Source organism: Bos indicus, chromosome 8, assembly GCF_029378745.1.
Source record: "Bos indicus isolate NIAB-ARS_2022 breed Sahiwal x Tharparkar chromosome 8, NIAB-ARS_B.indTharparkar_mat_pri_1.0, whole genome shotgun sequence".
NCBI lineage: Eukaryota > Metazoa > Chordata > Mammalia > Artiodactyla > Bovidae > Bos > Bos indicus.
Window position 1 is genome coordinate 1,467,370 of NC_091767.1, and position 21,760 is coordinate 1,489,129.

At 43.3% G+C, this 21,760-nt stretch overlaps 1 protein-coding gene across 5 annotated transcripts in view; it reads left to right on the forward strand.

The window, feature by feature from the left end:
- Window positions 1-21,760, forward strand: part of CLCN3 (chloride voltage-gated channel 3) — an 89,042-nt gene that overhangs the window by 55,256 nt on the left and 12,026 nt on the right. For all 5 annotated transcript variants that reach the window (XM_019965758.2, XM_019965763.2, XM_019965761.2 and 2 more), the window contains 9 exons: window positions 3,100-3,257; window positions 6,253-6,352; window positions 7,628-7,815; window positions 8,901-9,023; window positions 10,108-10,314; window positions 12,329-12,409; window positions 13,323-13,868; window positions 15,302-15,488; window positions 18,178-18,576. In XM_019965758.2, coding sequence (XP_019821317.1) covers window positions 3,100-3,257; window positions 6,253-6,352; window positions 7,628-7,815; window positions 8,901-9,023; window positions 10,108-10,314; window positions 12,329-12,409; window positions 13,323-13,868; window positions 15,302-15,488; window positions 18,178-18,576 — 1,989 coding nt within the window. The remainder of the gene's footprint in view (window positions 1-3,099; window positions 3,258-6,252; window positions 6,353-7,627; window positions 7,816-8,900; window positions 9,024-10,107; window positions 10,315-12,328; window positions 12,410-13,322; window positions 13,869-15,301; window positions 15,489-18,177; window positions 18,577-21,760) is intronic.

Sequence of the window (21,760 nt, forward strand, 5' to 3'; positions counted from 1 at the left end):
GTTTTGCTTATGCCTTTGGGGCAGACTACCCCAGTCGTCTTCCTGAGTGGTATCACAGAGGCCTTGATGCTTCCCTCCAAAAATATCTTCAAAACGACCATTTTTAATATTATCATACCGAAGGTGGAGCCAGAGATGCGGAAATTTGTCAAGGCAGTATAAATGCTGTCATTGTGTTTACTCTCCAGTCGCTTTTTCTTAAGAAAATTTATGGCCTTTCAGTTAGTTTTGACAAAGTGGAAACTACTGAATAAAATCGGGGGAGGGGGACCTGGAGCATGTCAAGGTTGCCGTGGAGGGTTTAGGGCTTGTGTTTTACGTGAGCAGGCATGGGCCATTGAGGAACTGGGCCTTTAAACCTTAGCCAGAATGAGAAATTATTTATCCTGGAGTGCTTCTGCCAAAACTCTGAAGTCAGTACGCTGCTCACTCTCCTGTTAGAATCTTATACCTTTCCAGGCCGAGCATTCAAATGTTGTAAGTGGAGAGGAAAGAGGGACTTTGTTCTATCTGGTAGAAGTAAAGAAATGCTAAGTTCATTGTAGAATATTCAGTATTTGTTGTTGTTGAGTGGCTCAGTTGTGTCTGACTCTTCTGCGACCCCATCTGGAGCCCTGCCAGGCTCCTCTGTCCATGGAATTCTCCAGGCAACATTACTGGAGTGGGTTACCATTTCCTCTTTCAGGGATCTTCCCAACCTACAGATCAAATCCATGTCTCCAAACAGATTCTTTACTGCTGAGCCACCAGGGAAGCCCAGTATTCAGTATTATATCATTTGAAATACTAATAACCCTTTGTGTGATAATGCTTGTTTCAACTGCCTCTTTGAATGATCAAAGAACAGAACTTGCAGCCGGGTATAGTTTATTTCCTTCTATCTGGACGGTAATAAAAACGAGTCCTTGTACGGACGTGGGGGCTCCAAGCGCCTCTCCCTCCCGCTCCTGGCTGATTGAGGAGCCTCTCCTGCTCGAGCCTGGCATTGTTCACAGTGCTGGGCAAAGTGCAGGTTCTGGCTTTGCCAGGGTTGTTTTTTGTGAATGACTGAACATTTCCAATAGTTTCTTTGTAAACAAAAGAGGACAAGTTCGTTTAAACCATCAGACTGCAGGAGTAGTCTGAGAATTCTGCTGTTTGGAATTTTGGTTTTCCATAAAACCACAAAATAAACTAAATGGGTTTCTTGAGTCTCTTTTTATGGTGTTTGTTTAAACATGAGTATAGTGCCACTCCTTATATTCTGTATCAATTCGTACATTTATTTTAAACCAACATAGTTTTAGATGTTTATTTTTTGGCATAAAATCTATTACTGCTGCATAATTTGAAGATGTAATCTGTAATCAATTATGTTAAGATCACCTGTTTGAAATTATGGGGGCTCAGATGAAAAAGAATCCGCCTGCAGTGCAGGAGACCCGGGTTTGATCCCTGGGTTGGGAAGATCCCCTGGAGGAGGGCATGGCAACCCACTATAGTATTCTTGCCTGGAAAATTCTGTGGGCTGAGGATCCTGGCAGGCTACAGTCCTTGGGGCCGTAAAGAGCCAGACACAACTGAGCACGTGCACATATGTATATTTGGGTATAGATACACCTGTGACAGCTATGCAGAAAATTAAAGTTCCCTTCTCTGCCTTTTCTAACAAATCTACTTCCCAGAGGTAACCATTATTAACATGTTGGTTCATTTTGCTTCATAGTATTTTCTCTGTATTTAAATATACTGTAACATTTAACCCAAAATAAATTTAACCAAATAATTTTCCAGTTAAACTTGCTACACTGCCTTTGAAAATAGGGTCAGGCATTAGGTGAAATCTTGCTCTTCTCCTGTAAATAAACTGTTACTGAAACACAGCCATATTCACTCATCTGTGTGTTGTTAGGACTTCTTTTGCACTGACATGGCAGACTTGGACTCAACATGGCAGAGTTGCATAGTTATGACTGTTCGGCCTCCAAAGCCTAGCAGATAGACTCTTAGGCTCTTTTGCTGACCCCAGTTTTAGATTGTGAGCACTTTGGCATTCGTTTGTTTCGCTTTCTTCCTAGAGCTCTAGTGCGGTTCTGTGCCCGCACTGCACAGTTTATGGGCTTACACAAGTGTAAGTGCAGGAAGAGTTCCCGGACTTGGCTTGCTGGGTTGGACAGCATGTGTGCAGCTTTCCCTTCTCAACGAGGTTGCACCAGTTGATACTGAACCTAATGATTTTGTTCCAGGACCTCTTTTCCCTGTATCTTTGCCAACTCAGTGCATTGGCCAACTTTTTAAATCTTTACCAGTCTGATAGAGGAGAATGATACTGTAGGTTTGCTCTGCGTTTCTTTTTTGTGTTAGATTGAATTTCTTTTCAAATTTAAGAGCCAGTTGTGTTTTTGTGAATTGTCTTTCAGTCCCCTTCCTTATACCCTCAAGTCTGTTGCATAGTGGACGCTGGTCAAATAGTATATATTGAGTTCTAGCGAGGGAACCTGCTTGCTGACACAGCTGATGTAGAGGAGGCTTTTCATGAGGAAGAGAGACATTGTCAGGGAGAGGAAGAACTTCTTCCTGGGACAGAATCTTGACCGCACAACCCACACCTCCACTGAGCATTGTCTTTTCTCCTGGACAGAATACAGTTGCCTTTTTGCTAGGGCAGTTGTAATTTTCTTCAATGTATCCACCTTCATCTTCAATGTATCCATCTTCATCTTAAATGTATCCATCTTCATCTTCAATGTATCCATCTTCAATGTATCCTTCGGTGTATCCATACATTTCAGTGTATCCATCCTCTGCCCCATGTTCTTACTTTGTGGACTCTGTGCCCTGGTGGGTGGTAACCAGGAAGTCCTGCAGAGCGCCCTTCCCCAGGGCGTCCCTCAGATGACTTAGGAAGGTGGCTTTTCATGCTCTCATGTGAGTGGGGCAGGATGTGCCCTAGTCCTTTTCCTTACTTCCAAGTTTCAGATGCATTTTTTTAATGCTTTCCTTCCTCTGTTGATTGTAATTACTTCAAGTGATCCTATTTCTTTAGGAATTACTAATGAGCCGCATAGCTCTCCATTGTCGCTCACAGAACACGCTCATTGTTCCTTGTTGGCTCTGCAGGAACTCACTACACAATGACCAACGGGGGCAGCATCAGCAGCTCCACGCACTTGCTGGATCTTCTGGACGAGCCCATCCCCGGGGTTGGCACCTATGATGACTTCCACACCATCGACTGGGTGCGAGAGAAGTGTAAAGACAGAGAAAGGCATCGACGGGTACGTTTGCTCAGTAATCTTTACAACAGCAGCGCACAGAGAGATCCTTGAATAATGTTGTCTTTCTGCCAGTGATCTCAGGCTGCCAAAATGTTACAAGTACACTTAAGTAAGGTTCCACATATTATAAGTAATACGGTTTTTTCTCTATAGGTTTTAAAAGTTTATTTATATCCTTTTTCTTTCTGGAAGGGATTTGAAGCAGCTTACAATCAAAGAAGTAGAGGAAGACAGAATAGGAGGGAAAGGCAAAGGCCTAAGAGTTGAGGAAGATCAAGCCAAGTTCAGGAGGTAGCAGTCAGCATGGCTCTTGACTTTGAGCATCAGGCCAAAGAGGAAATGTGTTACATAATTTCAGTTGTTGGAAAAAGAAGCAGCTTACTGGGGAGATAGTTTCCTGGGGCTTTGCTATTTTATCTCCTTTCTTGGTTTTAAATCCTGAGCTATTTCTCAAATTGAGTCCTGTGTGGACATATGGAATGTTGGTGTAAAGTGCTAGTAATAAAAGAATGGCTTTTGCTTAGAAACTACAATGTATGTTGTTATTTTTGTTGTTGTTTGTGGTTTATTGATAGTGTCATTCAAAAATTTTAAGAGAAAAAAATCTCTTGAAAATAAAATTCCAAGTTCTAACAGGCCATTTGCAAATTTGAGCTCTGAAGTTAACTCATAGATGTAATAATTGCTTGTACAAATGAGTTACTACCTTTCATAATAATGTTTATATATCTATTAAACCTGAAATTGGACTTAGATTATATTGTTTATGCAAAGTACTGCTTCTCAGATTCATTAGTCAGTATTCACCCTTTCTGGAAATAAGACATGACACCATATTAGATGATAAAACTGAGAAATTTCCAAAACATACACTTAAAAGTAGCAATAACAAGCTCATTACGTGTTAACACAAACAATGTTTGTATGAAAAATAGCTATTTTCCGAGATAAAAAATGCTCAGTGAGAGAGCGGCGCTGGACTGCATCTTCATGAACCTCACTCGTTACTGTCTGGTCTCCTGAGAGCCGCTGGGTTTTCTTACCTGCTGCTGCAGACTGCTGGGCGTTTCGATTGAAGTACATGAAGAAAATCCAACCTCACAGCTGCGTAGTTGGAAAAGCCAGGAGTATTTTAATAACCTTTTCAGGTCATTGTGGATTTTCTTCTTTGATACTGCAAGACAGTGACAGGGACATGTGGTTAGTTTCTTAAAGGCTAGCTGCAGTGTGTGGCCTAAAACTGTATCAGCGAAGTTCTTGTCTTTGGTCACATTAAAATCCTTTGGTTCCCCTTGAACTTTGAGTGAACGATTTTGTAACATTATGCTGTGATCATTTGGCAAATACTGATTCACTGATTCATGCAGTTCTCTGAATAGTTGACATGCTCATTGTACCGTATCAGTATACAGTATCAAAAAAAGCCACATTCATTAATGTCAACACTAATCTCCTCAGAAAAGTCTTTAACTGTTGGTATCTGTCATTCTTACAGTAATGGATATAAGTTCTTTAAAATTCTCATTTTTATTTTGAAGCTCAAAATCTGTCATTGGAACCAAATACACATTTTACTTTAAATGACAGGCTTACTTGGTTCGTTTTTTGAGAAAAATACCTCAAAAGATTTCCAAGTCTGGAAAACCATAGTTGCAGTATTTTTTGCTCAAGTAAGAATGGCGCTCCGTGAAAGTGGCTTATGCTGCAGCTCAGAGAGACCACACAGAGGCTTTTCCTCAGGCCTCCTCCTTCGCGGCGTGTGAGAAGTGCTGTGTGCAGTCTTTACACATAGTCTTCAGGAGTTGCGCTTCCAGTGTCACGTTGTCCCTTTATTTTGTAAAAGCACAATCATATGTATTTACATACTTACTTTTCTTAGGTAAAGGGTAGCATCCTGTACACACGGAGGCCTTGCTTTCTCCCCCACGTGATACTGCGTTCATCTCATTCTTTTTTAATGACTACAGAGTTTCTCATGACATAGATGTAACTGCAGTTTTTTGGACCAATACTGTATTGATGAATGTTTAGATGACTTTCAAATTTCTGCTTAATATTGTATTTTATTAAACATTACAGTTATTAAGAAAAAGCAATGCGAGGTTTATTATTTTTGAAAGGAATGATCTACCTTCAACCCTAAAGCAAGGTGAATATCTGTAATTGGTTGCTTATAACATAGGAGGAGTAAAATTGCCTCATTCAGCCTTTTGAATGTGGCCTTGTGGCTTGAAATAGACCAGATGTTTGAAAGGGATCAGATCATTGAATTCTGGCTGTAGCCCTCTCATGGGACGGTGGAGCAGGGAATGCCTGGCCTGAGAGTGTGGCATGTGGAGCAGCCAGGCAGCAGGACAGGGAGGGGTGGGCGGTTCCGGGGGCTTCTTGTGAAGTGCATGCTGACTGAGAGAGCAGACTGGCCCTGGGCGTCTACGGGTGAGAGCTGGCGTCACGTCTGTCAGCATCCTCTGCCTCACACAGCGACAGCACCCCGCCTGTGGCATCGGCACACTGGCACGCTACAGGCCTGAATGCTTCAGCAGCCCCTTTATTCACAGGATTGTGTGGTACTGCGTTTACGGGCACAGTACTGTTCGTCACTGCCCTTGCCTTTTAGGACCACTACATGCCACTTAACTGCTAGAACCAGAGAAAGAGCAGGGAGTGACAGCCGCTTTGAGCTGTAATGTCTTATTTCTGTCACATAAAAGGTGTATGCCAGCTAACTTCGGTGCAGTCTGAAGCAATCTGGGTCAGCGTCTGTGTGGATGGTGGGGCCCTTGCTCTCATTGTGAGGCTCTGGGTCGATGCTTGTCATCTGGTTCACAGGCGTGGCAGCCGTCTGACCTGCTGTTTCTGCCCCAAACTCACTCACTCTATTGTTTAGTTGAGAAAGTACTGTTCCATGTATAGTAACTGAGGAAATTGTTGGATTCTAGAATTGTGGCTGCTACTCACAGTTTGAAGAATGAAGCATGACCGTTTCTAATTTCAGATCAACAGCAAAAAGAAAGAATCAGCATGGGAGATGACAAAAAGCCTGTACGATGCGTGGTCAGGGTGGCTCGTGGTGACGCTCACAGGGTTGGCATCAGGTAAAGAGGACTGTTCGTGCAATGCTGCTCTGGTTAGCAGGACGATAAATAGTTCTCCCCTCCTACCTGCAGTTTTTTTTTTTTTCCCAGAAACTTTCGGAATTTTAGAAGCATTTGTTTTGTTTCTTTCCTTCAAAAAAATATCCTTAAATGTAAGAGTGGGAGGCAGGAGGCTCAGAGCTCTGGGCCTGGCTCTATCACCTTAAGTGTCCAGTTTGATCTTTCTCACTCATTGTCTTTATCTGTAAAATACCTAGTCTGCACCAGATGGTCGGTAAAGTGTATTTTAGTGTTTACATCATAATAAATAGGTAATATTTATTGAGTGCTTCCTATGGGTCATGCCCTGTCCCAAAAGCTTTGTGTGTGTGTAGACCTCATGGCAGTTCCATGGTCTGACTCGTGCAGATGGGGGGCTGAGCACAGAGAGGTTAAGCGACTTGACGAGGTGTCACAGCTCGCGAGTGGGCAGGCCACGGCTAGGGCCGGACTTTAGGCTCCAATGGGCCGCAGAGTGCTCAGTAGCCCTGGGCGCGACTGGAATAACAGTGGAAGATGTACAAACCAGCAGGAAGGGCTGCTTTACTGACATTTGAGCTTCCACCATGGAAGGGTATGTCCTGAAGAGCATGACAGAAAAATATACAATTGTGGAGAGAATAGAGGGAAGTCCTGAGATTCTGAGGTGTTTATGTGACCCGTTCACTTTATATGAGAAGGACTTAGATTTTGACCATCAATTTGTGTATTCTTTGTATTCTGTTTGTAATATGATCTTGAGATGTTTTATTTTTCTGTTAAAAGAAAAAACCTGATTATTTGTCACAGTAATTCATTCCTGCCTTGAGTTTCACTAAATCTAGTGGTTATTCCATTATAGTGAGCTTAAGATCCTTTGTAAGTCTATGAATTGGGTTTCCAATTAAAAAACACCAGTAAAAACTCTGATGTCACAGCCAGAGATGAGGCTCTTCTGCCAAGGGACAGCCTTTGAAAGAGTCAGACACATTTAAAAAGTTACAGTCAATTTCAGTGACGTTAACTAGTTTTAATTTCAAAGAAGAACAATTCTAAGAATAGCTATTTACGGTTGTTAAGAAGTAGTGTAAACGTACATATAGTAAGATTTGAAAACCTTAGGTTCATAGGTTTGTGCAGTATTTCCCATATGACCATTTATTGTAGGGCGTCCCCAGCTCTCTTTGACCCGGTAAGTTGACAGTTTCGGATGCCCCAGAAGTGGACCGTCTTCAGTGTCTCCAACATCTTTTGTAGGGGCACTGGCTGGGTTAATAGACATTGCGGCCGACTGGATGACAGACCTAAAGGAGGGTATCTGCCTGAGTGCACTCTGGTACAACCACGAGCAGTGCTGCTGGGGGTCCAATGAAACCACGTTCGAAGAGAGGGACAAGTGTCCACAGTGGAAAACGTGGGCAGAGTTGATCATAGGCCAGGCTGAGGTGAGTCCTGCCCTGTGTCCGAGTGGGTTAACAGTCAGTACAGTGAAGCTGGTCTCTAGTTCACTTAACAAGCTAGAGGACTGCACCTGTCCTAAAGGGGAATAGAGAAGTGTATGAACAGGGTAGAATGGAAAATATGAGACTGCATTGCTGTGAGTAGAATTTAAGTATTGTTTCAAAAGCTCTGGTATTAGTTAACTGCATAATCACTAACAAGTCTACTGCATTATGATGTAAACTGTGTTTTTATTGTGGAAATGAAGTGCAGTGGGAGCTGTATAAACACAGAGGTTAATATGAAGCCAAGTTATCAAAACTGCTCATTAACATTGTTATATCACAACTGTTTGGGAAGTATAGGTTATCAAGAATTGTAAAATAAGTCTTGTAACTGGAGATAATTTTATAGAAATCCTTAGAATTTCAGGAATTGTAAAGTAAGTCCCTTAACTGGAGATAATTTTATAGAAATCCTTAAGATTTTTCCTTGTGGCGTTACAGTGTTTACATGATTATTTTACTGTTGATGATATTTTATAAAGAACATTTAAAAGTCAGAATGTCATATATAATATATATATGAAGAACATTTTAGAAGTTAAAATAGTATATATATATTTTATATATATATATGTTTTTGAGGAGCTATGGATATGTTTTTAGAATTTTCTTGTAGTTGAATCTTAGAGCTGGAAAGAATGACATGGGCAGTTACTGTCTCCCACTTTATCTCCAGAATTGCTACAGATGAAAGCTGAGTGTGAAGGCAGTTTTGTCTTCACCAACTGTTTTCAAAAACTGGTTTGTGGGTTGGCAGAGATTGAAGTGCAGCTGAGATTCTTGGCAACAAGACTTTGGGGATCAGAAAGCAGCTAGGGAAAATATTAAATAGATTGTCTCCTTCTATGTATACAAATATGTTTTAGGTTCTACTTAAATAGTGTGCTCCGTAAAGCTGTTACAGTTGTGGCAGTAAACCACAAGCCTTTGCAGAGTTTGCCGCAAGTTGCTTAGGTGGCACGCACTGGGATTAGCAGTGCCCGTCAGTAGTTAGTGAGTTCGTTCTGTTGACCCTTTGGTTTCAGGGTCCTGGCTCGTACATCATGAACTACATGATGTACATCTTCTGGGCCTTGAGTTTCGCCTTTCTTGCCGTCTCCCTGGTGAAGGTGTTCGCACCGTACGCCTGTGGCTCTGGGATCCCAGAGGTAAGCCTGCAGTGCTCAGTGTCTTAACATTTTGTGATCCTGATGCTTAGGTTTTTGCCCGTGGGAGGCGAGATAATGGTTTTGCTGGGGAAACAGTTGGTCTGTCATACAAGAAAGAAAATTTTTAAAATGTCCACTGATAGTAGACTTTGTTGAAAGAAATCCTTCCCCATAGTCGTTTCATTGTTTTCTGGAGAGGTCAATTTTTTTTTTCTTCTCACTCTAATGTAGTACATAACTAAACAAATATCAGCACTCACTTAAACACCAAGAACTTGGAAAAAGTCAGCCTAAAATTCTTTGGTGAATTAGTTGATGTTTTTCTCTTATGAATTGGATTTGAATATATTTATTCTCTTTTTATAACTTTTTTAATTAGATAAGATAATCCTTGAATTTGGCAAATAATATTTATAATGATTTTATACTTTAAATATTTGATCATAGTATAAAGGTTGAGGTTTTATATTTTATCAGTAATAATGTCAAGAATACATGTAGGATTGAACATGAACTTACTTCTTTTTCCTCCTCATTATTATTTTTCTGCCTTTAATAAGTTACTTTTTCTAGTGCATAGCTTTTAAAAGCAATGTTTGTGATCGTAAAGCTGTATTAAGAACATCTTTAATACGGAACAATACCATATAGTATTCACCAGTTGTCACACATCCTTCTTAGTATATAAGAAAATATTACACGTAATTACACATTCTACTCTGAGAAGATATAACATCTTTAAAGGCAAAATACCTTTATTTCTGACACAGAGTGTCTGAAATGTATCTAACTGTATTATATTTCTCTAGTAGAAATATTGTGATTTACCATTAACTGGTTATGTAATTGTACCCCCTGTACTGAAGCCTGTAGCCCCTTATCATGGCCTGGTATTTCAGTTTTGTTCATGAGCTAGGGCTGCCTCCTACCCTTGCAGGGGAAGAGAGTTAGAATACGTTACAGATTTATTATATAGAGCATAATAGTTCAGACTTTCAGAAAATGAATTGTGAGTCTTCCCATTGCCCACTGAAATTTGCAGTTTCTTAAAGGAAATTAAGCTGCTTTGATCTTTCCTTTGTAGATTAAAACTATTTTGAGTGGATTCATCATCCGAGGCTACTTGGGAAAATGGACTTTAATGATTAAAACCGTCACATTAGTACTGGCTGTGGCATCAGGCTTGAGTTTAGGAAAAGAAGGGCCCTTGGTCCATGTTGCCTGTTGCTGTGGAAACATCTTTTCCTACCTCTTTCCGAAGTACAGCACAAATGAAGCTAAAAAAAGAGAGGTAAGTGTATTCTGTCATTTATTTAACAGGTGAATATCCATTACATACACTTAGTCCGTGAACAGTTTCACATATTTTACTGTCTACTTTTTGGGTAAGTTCTGTACTCAGATTCAAATTGTAACGTGAGACTTCCTTGTACTCCTTCCCCCTTTCTGAATGGCCTCTGGAGTTGGCCTGGTGTCTGTTGGTTTCAGTAGGATTTCAGAAATATTTTCCTTTGCTTTTGCTTTACCTTACACCTTTCCTTCTCTGACGTGTTTCCCAAATGTTGCATCGCTTTCTCTCCTGGTTCTCCCCATCAGAGTTTCTTCTGGGGTGGGGCATCTCACCAGCTGTTTTCCTTTGGAGGAGGGGTGCCACCTCAGGGAGCTTGCGGCTCCTTAGGGAACCCAGAGGGCGTCAAACCACCTGAAGTTCTACTGGTTCACAGTGAAGGGCATGTAGCACCCGCTCTTTACTCGTTTTTTTAGGGCAGCTTCCTTTGCCCTTTTGTTTAGGTCATCCTGAGATCGTGGAGACATTGAAACCTGATGTTTCCAGGTTGCTGTGGATATTTTCTAGAAGAAAAGTGGGCTCCTTGCACCTTCTTATTAGCTCCGGACTGTGGGAGCCCCGTCCCTTCGTACTTCCCTGTCTAGTCTGCATTTGTCAGTTCACTTCCATTACTTGCTGTTGGACCTTGACATTGTAGGGGAAGATTTGTTATTTGTTCATTATAAGTGCAAAAATTACCTTATTAGGTAATATTATAGAAATTAACTTTACCTGGATTTTGGTGTAGACACATTGTGATGTTTATGACATAACTTAATTCTGACACCTTGGGATCTACATGGCTGGCTTTCATGTTAATTGAAAGCATTTAGGCCTCATATTTTGATTTTCTTCCTTTGCCCACTTCTTTTGATATGTTTAAATGATTCTTAGATACTTATATGGAACAAAGTAAAACATCTGTGAGTTGTAGATACATAGGTGCTAGCTTGATTATCAATTCTGTTAAAGGTAGAATCAGAAAATTCTGTAAGGTGTGTTGTCTACAGTCGTGTTGGTGGGAAAAAAACACTGAAATGGTAGGTTAGACTTGCTCCTCCGTGTCAGAGTCTGCATTCTGAGGCCAGGTACAGTTTAAGTAAAACAAGTATCTGTTCATTTTTAATTTACCAACTAGCAACCTGACTATAGAGTTCATGCTCATAACACTTAGAATTTAATTTTTTATTATTTCAGATTTCTCTTTCAAAGATGTACAAATTCAGCATTTGAGGAAATGCATTGGTAGCCTCAGATATTTGCTGGAGTCAAGTAGTAGAAGGAATAAAGCCTCTTCAGAAAAGTGGTTAATTATGAGTAGATGCCCAGTGACTTTGTGTGTGTTTGGCTTCATGCTGGTGGGAGCTGGAGGGGGACCCTGAGTTCTGTTCCTTCCTTCCCATGGCCTGTGTGCTGGGGTTTGGGGCGGTCAGCCTGAGCCCTCAGGGCAGCTGGGGTTTGCATCTTCACATGAGGCTCCCGTGGTGGCAGCAGCCATCTCTTCAGAGGACTCAGTTGACTAAAAATGTAGGGAAATGGGATGGGTTTGCAGTTCCCTGGTCATTTCACTAGGATGTGGACTGAAGTAATGATAGTGATGAAGCAGTGAGCCCTGAAATCTGAAGAAATGATATCCTACTTAAAAACAAACAGCTCTCCCTGAGCCCCAGTCCTGGCTTGCTGGTCTTCTCATGCAGGCATCTTGATGCTTGAATTCATTGCCTTTTCTCCTTTACATCCTGTTTATGTTGGTATATCTCATGCAAACGTGTTTTGACTGAGTATTGAGTATTTGAATGACTTTTAAAGCAGAAGAGAAAAAAGTGTTTTTAGAAGAAATATTTTGTGTTTGCTTGGAGAGGAAGGTGACATGTGAGTTAAATTTGGCTGGGGATGTAGACACTCTTGAGTACACGCAGACACTGAGTTTGGCCTGCTGAGTCTGTAAGCGTATGAAACGGCTGCATCTTCTTCGTAGGTGCTGTCGGCTGCCTCCGCTGCAGGCGTCTCTGTGGCTTTCGGCGCACCGATCGGAGGAGTGCTGTTCAGTCTGGAAGAGGTGGGTTAAGACCACAGCCACCAGCAGCAATAAAGTGAAGCACAAGCACCATGACGTGTGTATTTTGGCGCACTTCTCAGTCTTGTTAGCTGGTGTGACAGATACTTTGTTTTTGAGTTTTCAGATTTGTTTCATAGTTGCTTTTCACTCTTTATTCCATTAAAAAGTCAAAAAAAGTAATATGTATGTTCTTTATTGAGAAGTCTTAAAAAATATTATCCATGTATGTGGTTATTTAAAATTTAACCTTTTTGATATGATTAAAAGTAAGCACAAATGAATTAGATTTAATAGAAAATATTTGAAACAGTCCTTATTTGCTAAATTATAGCTTTGTTTTTATTTAAGATTTTTAATCAGTTTCTTAGTCATCTTTTTAACTTTTGTGTGTGATTACTTCTGTGGCCCTTATTGATGTTTAAGGAAATAATTCTAGTCACTTAAGGGGAATATTTTGTTTTTGTTCTCTCATTGGTGCTTAAGAGTTTTTACACAAAATTGTGACTCAGAAATGGTTTAAAATTTACTTTTCTCCCCGAGTTGTTTACGTTTTTTTGCTTCAGTAGAGAGGAGGGAAATTTAATCCTTTTTTTGTGAACTAACAGGAGCGGCAATGGTACATTTATTCTTAACTAACACGACTGAACTGGGGTGAAGCTCATTTTGAAAATAACACAATGCTAGGTATTTTAAATGGTTATTAGACATTTATAATCAGTCGATATTGTGAATTTGTAATGGTGTGATAGCCAAGGTTACTAAGATAGTGGTGTTTTTCTTACTGCATTAAAATCCATTATGTATAAATTCTAGCTGCAGAAAAATTTAGAGCGTTGATATTTACTGCTCAAGTTATAACCTATCAGAACAGTTTTCTAAAATCACAGCATTAATTTCTCCCTTGGTTTCCTAGGTCAGCTATTACTTTCCTCTGAAGACTCTGTGGAGGTCGTTCTTTGCTGCTTTGGTGGCTGCCTTTGTTCTGAGATCCATCAATCCATTCGGTAACAGCCGCCTGGTCCTCTTCTACGTGGAGTATCACACTCCATGGTACCTGTTTGAACTGTTTCCCTTTATCCTCCTGGGGGTGTTCGGCGGGCTCTGGGGAGCCTTCTTTATCAGGGCCAACATTGCCTGGTGTCGCCGCCGCAAGTCCACCAAGTTCGGGAAGTACCCGGTCCTCGAGGTCATCGTGGTGGCGGCCATCACCGCTGTGGTCGCCTTCCCCAACCCGTACACGCGGCTCAACACCAGCGAGCTGATCAAAGAGTTGTTCACAGACTGCGGGCCTCTGGAGTCCTCCTCCCTGTGCGACTACAGGAACGACATGAACGCCAGCAAGATCGTGGACGACATCCCCGACCGTCCTGCGGGCCTAGGGGTGTACTCCGCCATATGGCAGCTGTGCTTGGCTCTCATATTTAAGATCATAATGACTGTGTTCACTTTTGGTATCAAGGTAAGTGTCCATGTGAGGGGATCCTGAGGTAACCGTGGCGGGTCCAAGACTTGTACGTGGCAAGAGAAACGAAGGTTTTATCTGAAGATGAGTCACAAATACAGACCGAGAAAGCTGTCTTTGGGGTTTAATTTTTAGTTGTGGGAAAAAGACTTTGTTAGGATGTCTTGTTGAGCATGGTATCTGTTGCTGTATAGCAGCTGACCCCAAGCCCAGCAGAGCTTAAGCCCTGCTCACTGTGCTCTCGCTGTTGGGTCAGCAGGAGGGGTACTCAGCAGCGAGGCTGTGTGGTCAGCTCTGCGGCTGTCCGCAGACATGGTGCGGGCCGGGCATCTCAGAGCCACCTGTATGTCAGGCAGCAGGGCTGAGCAGGTTCTGACAGCTGGGATGGACCGCCAGGGCTCCTGCCCTATCTGTCCCTCTGTCTGTCTCTCTCCTGTCTCTGGCTTTTCCTACATGGTGGCCTGGGTGGGGTGTGGGTGGGTGAGGCTGGTAGGTGCCTCTCGTGGCAGCTCAGGGTCCCCACAGCGAGGGTCCTAAGAGGACCGTTTCTAGCCCAGCCCAAGCTGTCTCCTACATATGCCGCCTGCTGTGTTTTTTTCTCTGCATATGGTCACCAAGGTCCTGGGTTCTTGGGAGGACATACTCTCTACTTCGGGGGTGGTGTCAGAGTTGTGATTATGTGTTAAAGCCACTTATATTAGCTTCCTATTGCTGCTGTGACAAATCACCACAAAATCACACACATTTAATACAATCACAGAGATCAGAACTCCAAATTGGATCTCGCTGGGCTGAAGTTACCATGTACACGTGAGTGACGGAGGTTCTGGGGAAAATCAGTTTTAATGCCTTTTCCAGCCTCCAGGAGCCTTGGCTCATGGCCCCCTTCCTTCTCTTCAGAACCAGTGTGTCTGGTCATATCTCGTTTTATCTCTGCATTCTGACACAACGCTTCTAAATTTTTCTTTCACCTTTAAAAAGCCTTTGTGATACTTCAGGCCCATCCCCATCATCCTGGATAATCTGTTTTAAGGTCAGCTGATTAACACCCTGAATTCCTCGTTGTGTACTGCAGACCAGATTCCCAGGGAATAGGGTGTGGCTGCCCAGTGTGGGGAGCCCCAGCTCGGCCTCCTGTGTCACTGCAGAGCAGGCCACTAAGACCCCCCCATCCTCCTCCACCCTGGCTGAAGCTCTAACATGCAGGAGAATGAGATGCCTGTTTGGTCCCTTCTAAGGAGACGTTTTGTTACCATCTCTTTGGGCTGGAGAAGGTGGTTTGTTACTCTGTAACTCAGTTGGGATTGTTAGGGAGACTGTTGCCAGGGTTTGCTGCAGCTTTATTTTTGCCCTGTGAGAGGAGAGTCCCACTACTTATGCAGGGCAGGTGCGCAGAGAACCCGTCTCACTGAGCATCTGCCCTGTCGCAGGTCCCGTCTGGCCTGTTCATCCCCAGCATGGCCATTGGCGCCATCGCCGGCCGCATCGTGGGCATCGCGGTGGAGCAGCTGGCCTACTATCACCACGACTGGTTCATCTTTAAGGAGTGGTGTGAGGTCGGCGCTGACTGCATCACCCCCGGCCTGTATGCCATGGTCGGTGCGGCTGCATGCCTAGGTAATGAGACTGGGGGGGGAAGGGGTGTGTGTGTGTGTGTGTGTGTGTGTGTGTGTGTGGCTTGGAGAGGAGTGGGGTCAGGGAGAAGGGCCCAGCGGGGACATCAGCCTGTGTAGAGCTAGTTTTCACTTTACCTGTCCCTGAGCACGCGTTTGGAGAAGGCAATGGCACCCCACTCCAGTACTCTTGCCTGGAAAATCCCATGGACGGAGGAGCCTGGTAGGCTGCTGTCCATGGGGTTGCTAAGAGTCAGGCACAACTGAGCGACTTCACTTTCACTTTTCACTTTCATGCATTGGAGAAGGAAATGGCAACCCACTCCAGTGTTCTTGCCTAAAGAATCCCAGGGACGGTGGAGCCTGGCGGGCTGCCGTCTATGGGGTTGCACAGAGTTGGACACGACTGATGCAGCTTAGCAGCAGCAGCAGAGCACGCGTTAGTGCAAAACTGTAGGTGTGGTTAACTTCATTTCAATATCGTGTACTACTTTATGACAGCAAACATCTCGGATAACATAGGCTTGTCTAGTCCTGTCCAAGGAGTTGCTTACTCTTTGCTAGGCTTACCTGTGACCTCTGGCATGGTTCCTGGGTCCACACTCCAGCAGAGCTCCGAGCACCTTCGCCCCAGCTCTGCGGTGATGACTGTGAGCCGTACTAAAAGATTTCTTTATCAGGCTGCTTCTGCTTAAGGTGCGTCAATAGCAGAAGGGGAAAAGATAGCTTCTGTTTTAATGAAAAGAAAAGCAAAATACTGGCATTAAATTCCTAAGAATCTATTTCTTATCCTCTTAAACATGAAAAATTGTTACTTATTTTATATTTAAAATGTCAGCATAATTTTGGCTATATTTAGTTATACTTGGTATTTTGACTTAGTTCTGTTCAGTGAGTTAAAATTGTGTAGTTACTGATCTTCAGGTGTGTTGTAGATGAAAGTGACAGAGAGAGTGGTTCTCTCTAGAGAAGCAGGTACTCATCCGTGCCATGGGGAAGTGAGGAATGACACAGAAAGAAGTGTGAACGCAGGCCCTCCTGCCACAGGGCAGCAGAGCCTCGAGGTGAGCGGGTGGCAGGGGCTCGGCCCGGGTGGACGTTCCCTTTGTGCCGAGAGAGGCGCGGGCTTGGCAAAGGGCGACTTCGTTCACGAGGCCAGGAATGTGCAGACAGCAAAACTGGGATGCTGGGCCTGGCGCTCGTGGGGTCGGAAGAAACTGGCCATGTTGCAGGAGAGAGCACTGTGGGCACCTCAGGAAGTGGAGTTGTGTTGGTGAGGAGGAGCGTGATTCTCATCAGGACGAGTTTGTGTTTGGAATCGGTCAGGTCTGTAGCAGGGTTGTGGCTTTGCCACTTTCAACGTGAAGACTCTGGGAAAGTTCCTTTACTTCTTGATTTTTTATTTTCTTCAAAATGGAAGTAGTAACTACTTGTCTCTTGCTGTTGGGGGTTATATACAATGGTACACATATAAAACTGTTAGCATAATACCTGATAAAATGTGCGTGTAGTTAAAAATAATAGAAGCTTTTGTAAACTGCTTGGGGCATCCATAGCGTAATGCAGATACATCATATATAGTGGGTTCTTTCTGCCTTCTGTTCTTAGACTAATAACAAAAAGAGTGAGGTTAAGCTTGATACTGTATAGACTGCGATCCCCTGGTAGGGTGTTGAGCAGAGAGGCAGCGTGGTAGAAGTAGCGCTGAGGAGAGGGAATAACCTGGGAATGCGGCTGGTCAGGTGGGTGGAAGGTAATGGGGGCTGCAGTCAGCAGGGGAAGACAAAACGACTCAGGTTGAGGAACAGAGTCCTGAGGGCTGACTAGGCTGGTAGGAGTGAAGATACTGTGAAAAGGACCCCTGCACAGAGATTTGCAGAGCAAATCTGAGTGGACGAATTGAGAGTCTTGGTGCCCGAGTAAAGGGATGAATCAGGAGTGGCCACTCGGTTGTCAGGAGCGACGTGGTGCCTGGTGTTGGCATCAGGGAGGTTGCATGGTGAGCTCTTTGGAGAAGAGGAGGAGTTTAGTTTTGAGTGTGTGGTGGTTTCTGCACTAAGGGGTCACCTGAGGTCTTCACAGTTGGAAATGAGTCAAGCAGGACTGTAATAAGATAAGGTATGAGTAGCTGGAGATGGGGGGCAGACAGCTCAGTGGGTGGAGAGGCCTGGGTCAGGGAAGGGTGGGTCCCTGTGGTGGTCTTGTGGACACGGAGAATGGTTCAGAAGGGCTTTCTAAGGGGGTATTACAGTATTAACAGAACTCAAAAGGTGTCCAAACATTTTCACTCATCTTGAAGAGATTTAGAGGACAGATGCATTAATTTAATATTCTACCCACAGGAGTTTAATTTGTAAGTGGGTGGTAAATAAGTTAGCTATGATATGCTTCACTAAACTGTTTTAAGAATTAACCATCAGCTTTCATAGGGGTGAGATTATGTCGCTATTAAACCAAAGCAGCAGACCGTTTTAGCTGGTCAGCTGTGGTTTTTTTTTTTTTTTTATCTGAAGTATACCAGGTTTGAAATGTTATAAAGAAGATGTGCGTTTCTCGGGATCTTACCACAATAGTCGTGGTTCTCTTCACTAAGTTGTGTTCATAGTTTGGGCTCACCCGCCTCGTGGAGCAGTTCTGCCGCCGTGGGTTGGTGGGGCCTGTGCTCCCTGACGCGGGCCCTTCCTGTTTTTCAGGCGGTGTGACGAGGATGACCGTGTCCCTGGTGGTTATCGTCTTTGAGCTCACGGGAGGCCTGGAGTACATCGTGCCCCTCATGGCTGCCGTGATGACCAGCAAATGGGTGGGCGACGCCTTCGGGAGGGAAGGCATCTATGAAGCCCACATCCGGCTGAATGGGTACCCCTTCCTGGATGCCAAAGAAGAGTTCACCCACACCACCCTGGCTGCCGATGTCATGAGACCTCGGAGGAGCGACCCCCCGCTGGCCGTGCTGACCCAGGACAACATGACGGTGGACGACATAGAGAACATGATCAATGAGACCAGCTACAACGGTTTTCCTGTCATCATGTCCAGGGAGTCACAGAGACTCGTGGGCTTTGCCCTCAGGAGAGACCTGACCATTGCCATAGGTACCCTTTTAAAGAAACCCACACACACAGACACACGCCCATCTCTGACTGGCTGTCGGTATCTGGGTACCTAGGTGGCCAGATATAAATATATAATAGATTTCTGAAAGAAAGGGAAACTGGAAAATATAATCTGTTGAGTTTGTGGGGGCAAGTGGTATATTGTGTATCTCTTAATCTCTTAGGATTTTTTTAGGAAAGGCATTTATGCTTCCCTGGGTTGTTTCCCACCTAAATATTATTTGAACTTTTGATTTGGTATTATTTCAAGTAGAGTCAGACTCTACTTGACCAGAAAAGTTTTGTTGACAGTTTTCATAATAACATGAACTAGCACTATGAGGCTTTAGTAAGTGTTGAGGTATTCAGCTAAATACATTCTCATATTTGAATGCAAGTTATTGAAAATCCCATCATCTTTGGTCTGTTTCATATCCAATCCACAGGGTGTTGCTTTTTTTGATTTTGGAATTTAGATTTATACTACTAATTTGTAATGTATAGTTTCAAGTGAAAAAGATAATTGAGATTTTATTATTGGTTAAGTGCCAGGATAAAAAAGGAAGTCCTTCTGTATTCTGTGCTGACATTCTTGAAAATGTATTGGTAGTTTATTAGCCATCTGTGTTATTTTTTGGAGATAAACCATTTCTGAGGAGGAAGCCACTTTTTGGAGATAAACCATTTCTGAGGAGGAAGCCAATTTTGTTCTTCCAAAATATATTTATCCCCTTTCCTTGTAGTCCTGCAGTATTGATGAGGCTGGTAAGACTTCTGCATAATCTGACTCCTTTTCTACAATCTGACTGCTCTTCCCAAAACCCCAGAGGTGACAGAGGGTATTTTCGTCCAGCTGTTGCTTTGATACTCACTCCCAGTGTTCAATAGAGGACTTGGAGCTGAACACGCAGACCATTCAGCCTGTCCCCAAAGGTCATTCCTGTGAACCTGGCGCCTCCCTCCAGCTGACCTCTCTGGCTGCTGCAGAAGGGTTGTAAAGTATTTGAGTTCTTGCACCATTTACGAGGGAAGGCTGGATGGTGTGATGAGCAGTATTTTTCAAGTCAGACTGGAAGCTGTCAGCTACAAAAGCTATTCACGCAGAGACAGGAGAGCAAGTCTTCAGATCAGCCAGTTCAGCTGCGGAGATAGAGCCTGGAGGCCTCCACAGCCCAGCGGTCCTGGCGCTGCGAGCTCTGCTGGAGGCCACGGAGTGCAGGTTCCAATGTGTGTGGCATCAGGGCTACGCACAGGTGCGTCCACCTCCGGGCCGCCACCACGGCTGACGTGCCACCAGAGAAGAGCTTCCTTCTTTACTTTTTTACACTGTAAGCTGTAATAGTAAATGAAGAATAAAAGGATCAGAATTTTGGTGTTAGAAATTTAAAGGAAAAAGCCCAGGTTTTTAAAAGATAAGACGGTGGTAAAGTTAAGAATTATTTGTACTCCCATTGATTCTGTGGATATATTTTAAAATATTTTTTATTACTGTCTTGGGAAATAAAATATTGGCATGACAGGTTTCAGGGACTCGAGGGGCCTTAGGTTCTGTGAGTTATCAAACCCTGTTGTCAGAAAGCTTGGTTACATTGTGGTCTGTTGTACCATACCTTAAATATTCATGCACATATATTTTGCTGAAGTTTTAGTTTTTGAATGGGAAACATAGACCTGTGCACTAGGTTTTTTATGTTATAAACAACATATTATATATGATATGTAGTTTATGTATATTTATATAAACCATAGTATGTAGTTTATATTTATGTAAGATATAGTATGTAGTTTAATATATTTATATAAGATATAATATATTGTCTATATATATTTACATAAGGTACTTCTGAAAAGATATTAGCAAGAAAGAATGCTGAAGTCAGTCATGAGTTGTCTTGTGTCTGGAGATGGGAAAACTCAAGATTCAAAAGACCACTTTTCCCCAGATTTGTTTATAAATTCCCCATTTTTATGTTATTTTCATTAAAACTTTTTTTAAGTCTATGTCTAGTCCAAATGGAGAGACACGCCTCCTGCCTTTCTGGGTCCAGATGTATTAGTTAGGCATGATGTTGTGTGTTTCTTTAAAATGAAGCACAGGACTTCTCTGGTGGTCCAGTGGTTAAGACTGCATGCTGCCAATTCAGGGGGCCCGGGTTCGGTCCCTGGTCAGGGAACTAGATCCCACATACCCTGTGGTGTGACCAAAATACTAATAAAGAAGTAAATAAAAAGCAAACTGTTTTCACTTTCATGCATTGGAGGAGGAAATGGCAACCCACTCCAGTGTTCTTGCCTGGAGAATCCCAGGGACGGGGGAGCCTGGTGGGCTGCCGTCTATGGGGTCGCACAGAGTCAGACACGACTGAAGTGACTTCGCAGCAGCAGCAGCAGCAGCAGCATAGTGTGAATGGAATTGTCTTTTCTGCTTTCCACCTTAGGGTGTAAAAGTGGACCTGCTCCTTTCCGTTTGTGTACTAGGAACTGTGGGTTTTACAGGGAGACTGTTCATGTGTGAGAACTTGAATGCCATGGACAGAGTAACCAGGGTCAGAAAGGTGGGGCACAGGGGCAGGCTTCCCCCTCGCCGCATGGCTCTCCTGCCCCCTCAGGAGCTTCTGTGCCGAGTAAAGCTTTAGCGCACCTGGGGGAGACCCTGCTCAGGCTCTCCCCACAGCAGGGTTACCAACCCCAGACTGTGAAAGGGTGCTTACTCAGGAATCCAAACGCTGGTTGGTCCCTGGACCAGTCTCTCGTGTATCTCTTTGTAGGAGTTAAAATGAGCCTTGTACCTGCTCAGGTAGTTGAAACACCATGCTGTGAATATAGAGACCTGTTTGTTTCCTAAATTAATACAAGTAAGCCCTTCTCCTAGAAGTGTAACTCTTCATCTGCATGCACTCCTTAAAAAAAAGTGAATCATGTCAAAACTCAGATGATGATTTCTGCTTCAAAGGCCTTTAAATGACATTCAAAAACAATTTATTTTTTTCCAAAAACCAAATCTAGGAGATGTCCTGGCACTTAGTACGTGTTCAGTAAATGTCCTTGTGTCAATAATGCCGGCCTTCATATAAAAGTGGTGTTCTTCAGACAACGCATTCGAGTCCCAGATGGACTCCCTAGGCGTGTGCCTCTGTCCCATAGTAAGGGCTGTCTCCTTGCTTGTGCAGGTGTAAAGGCCCAT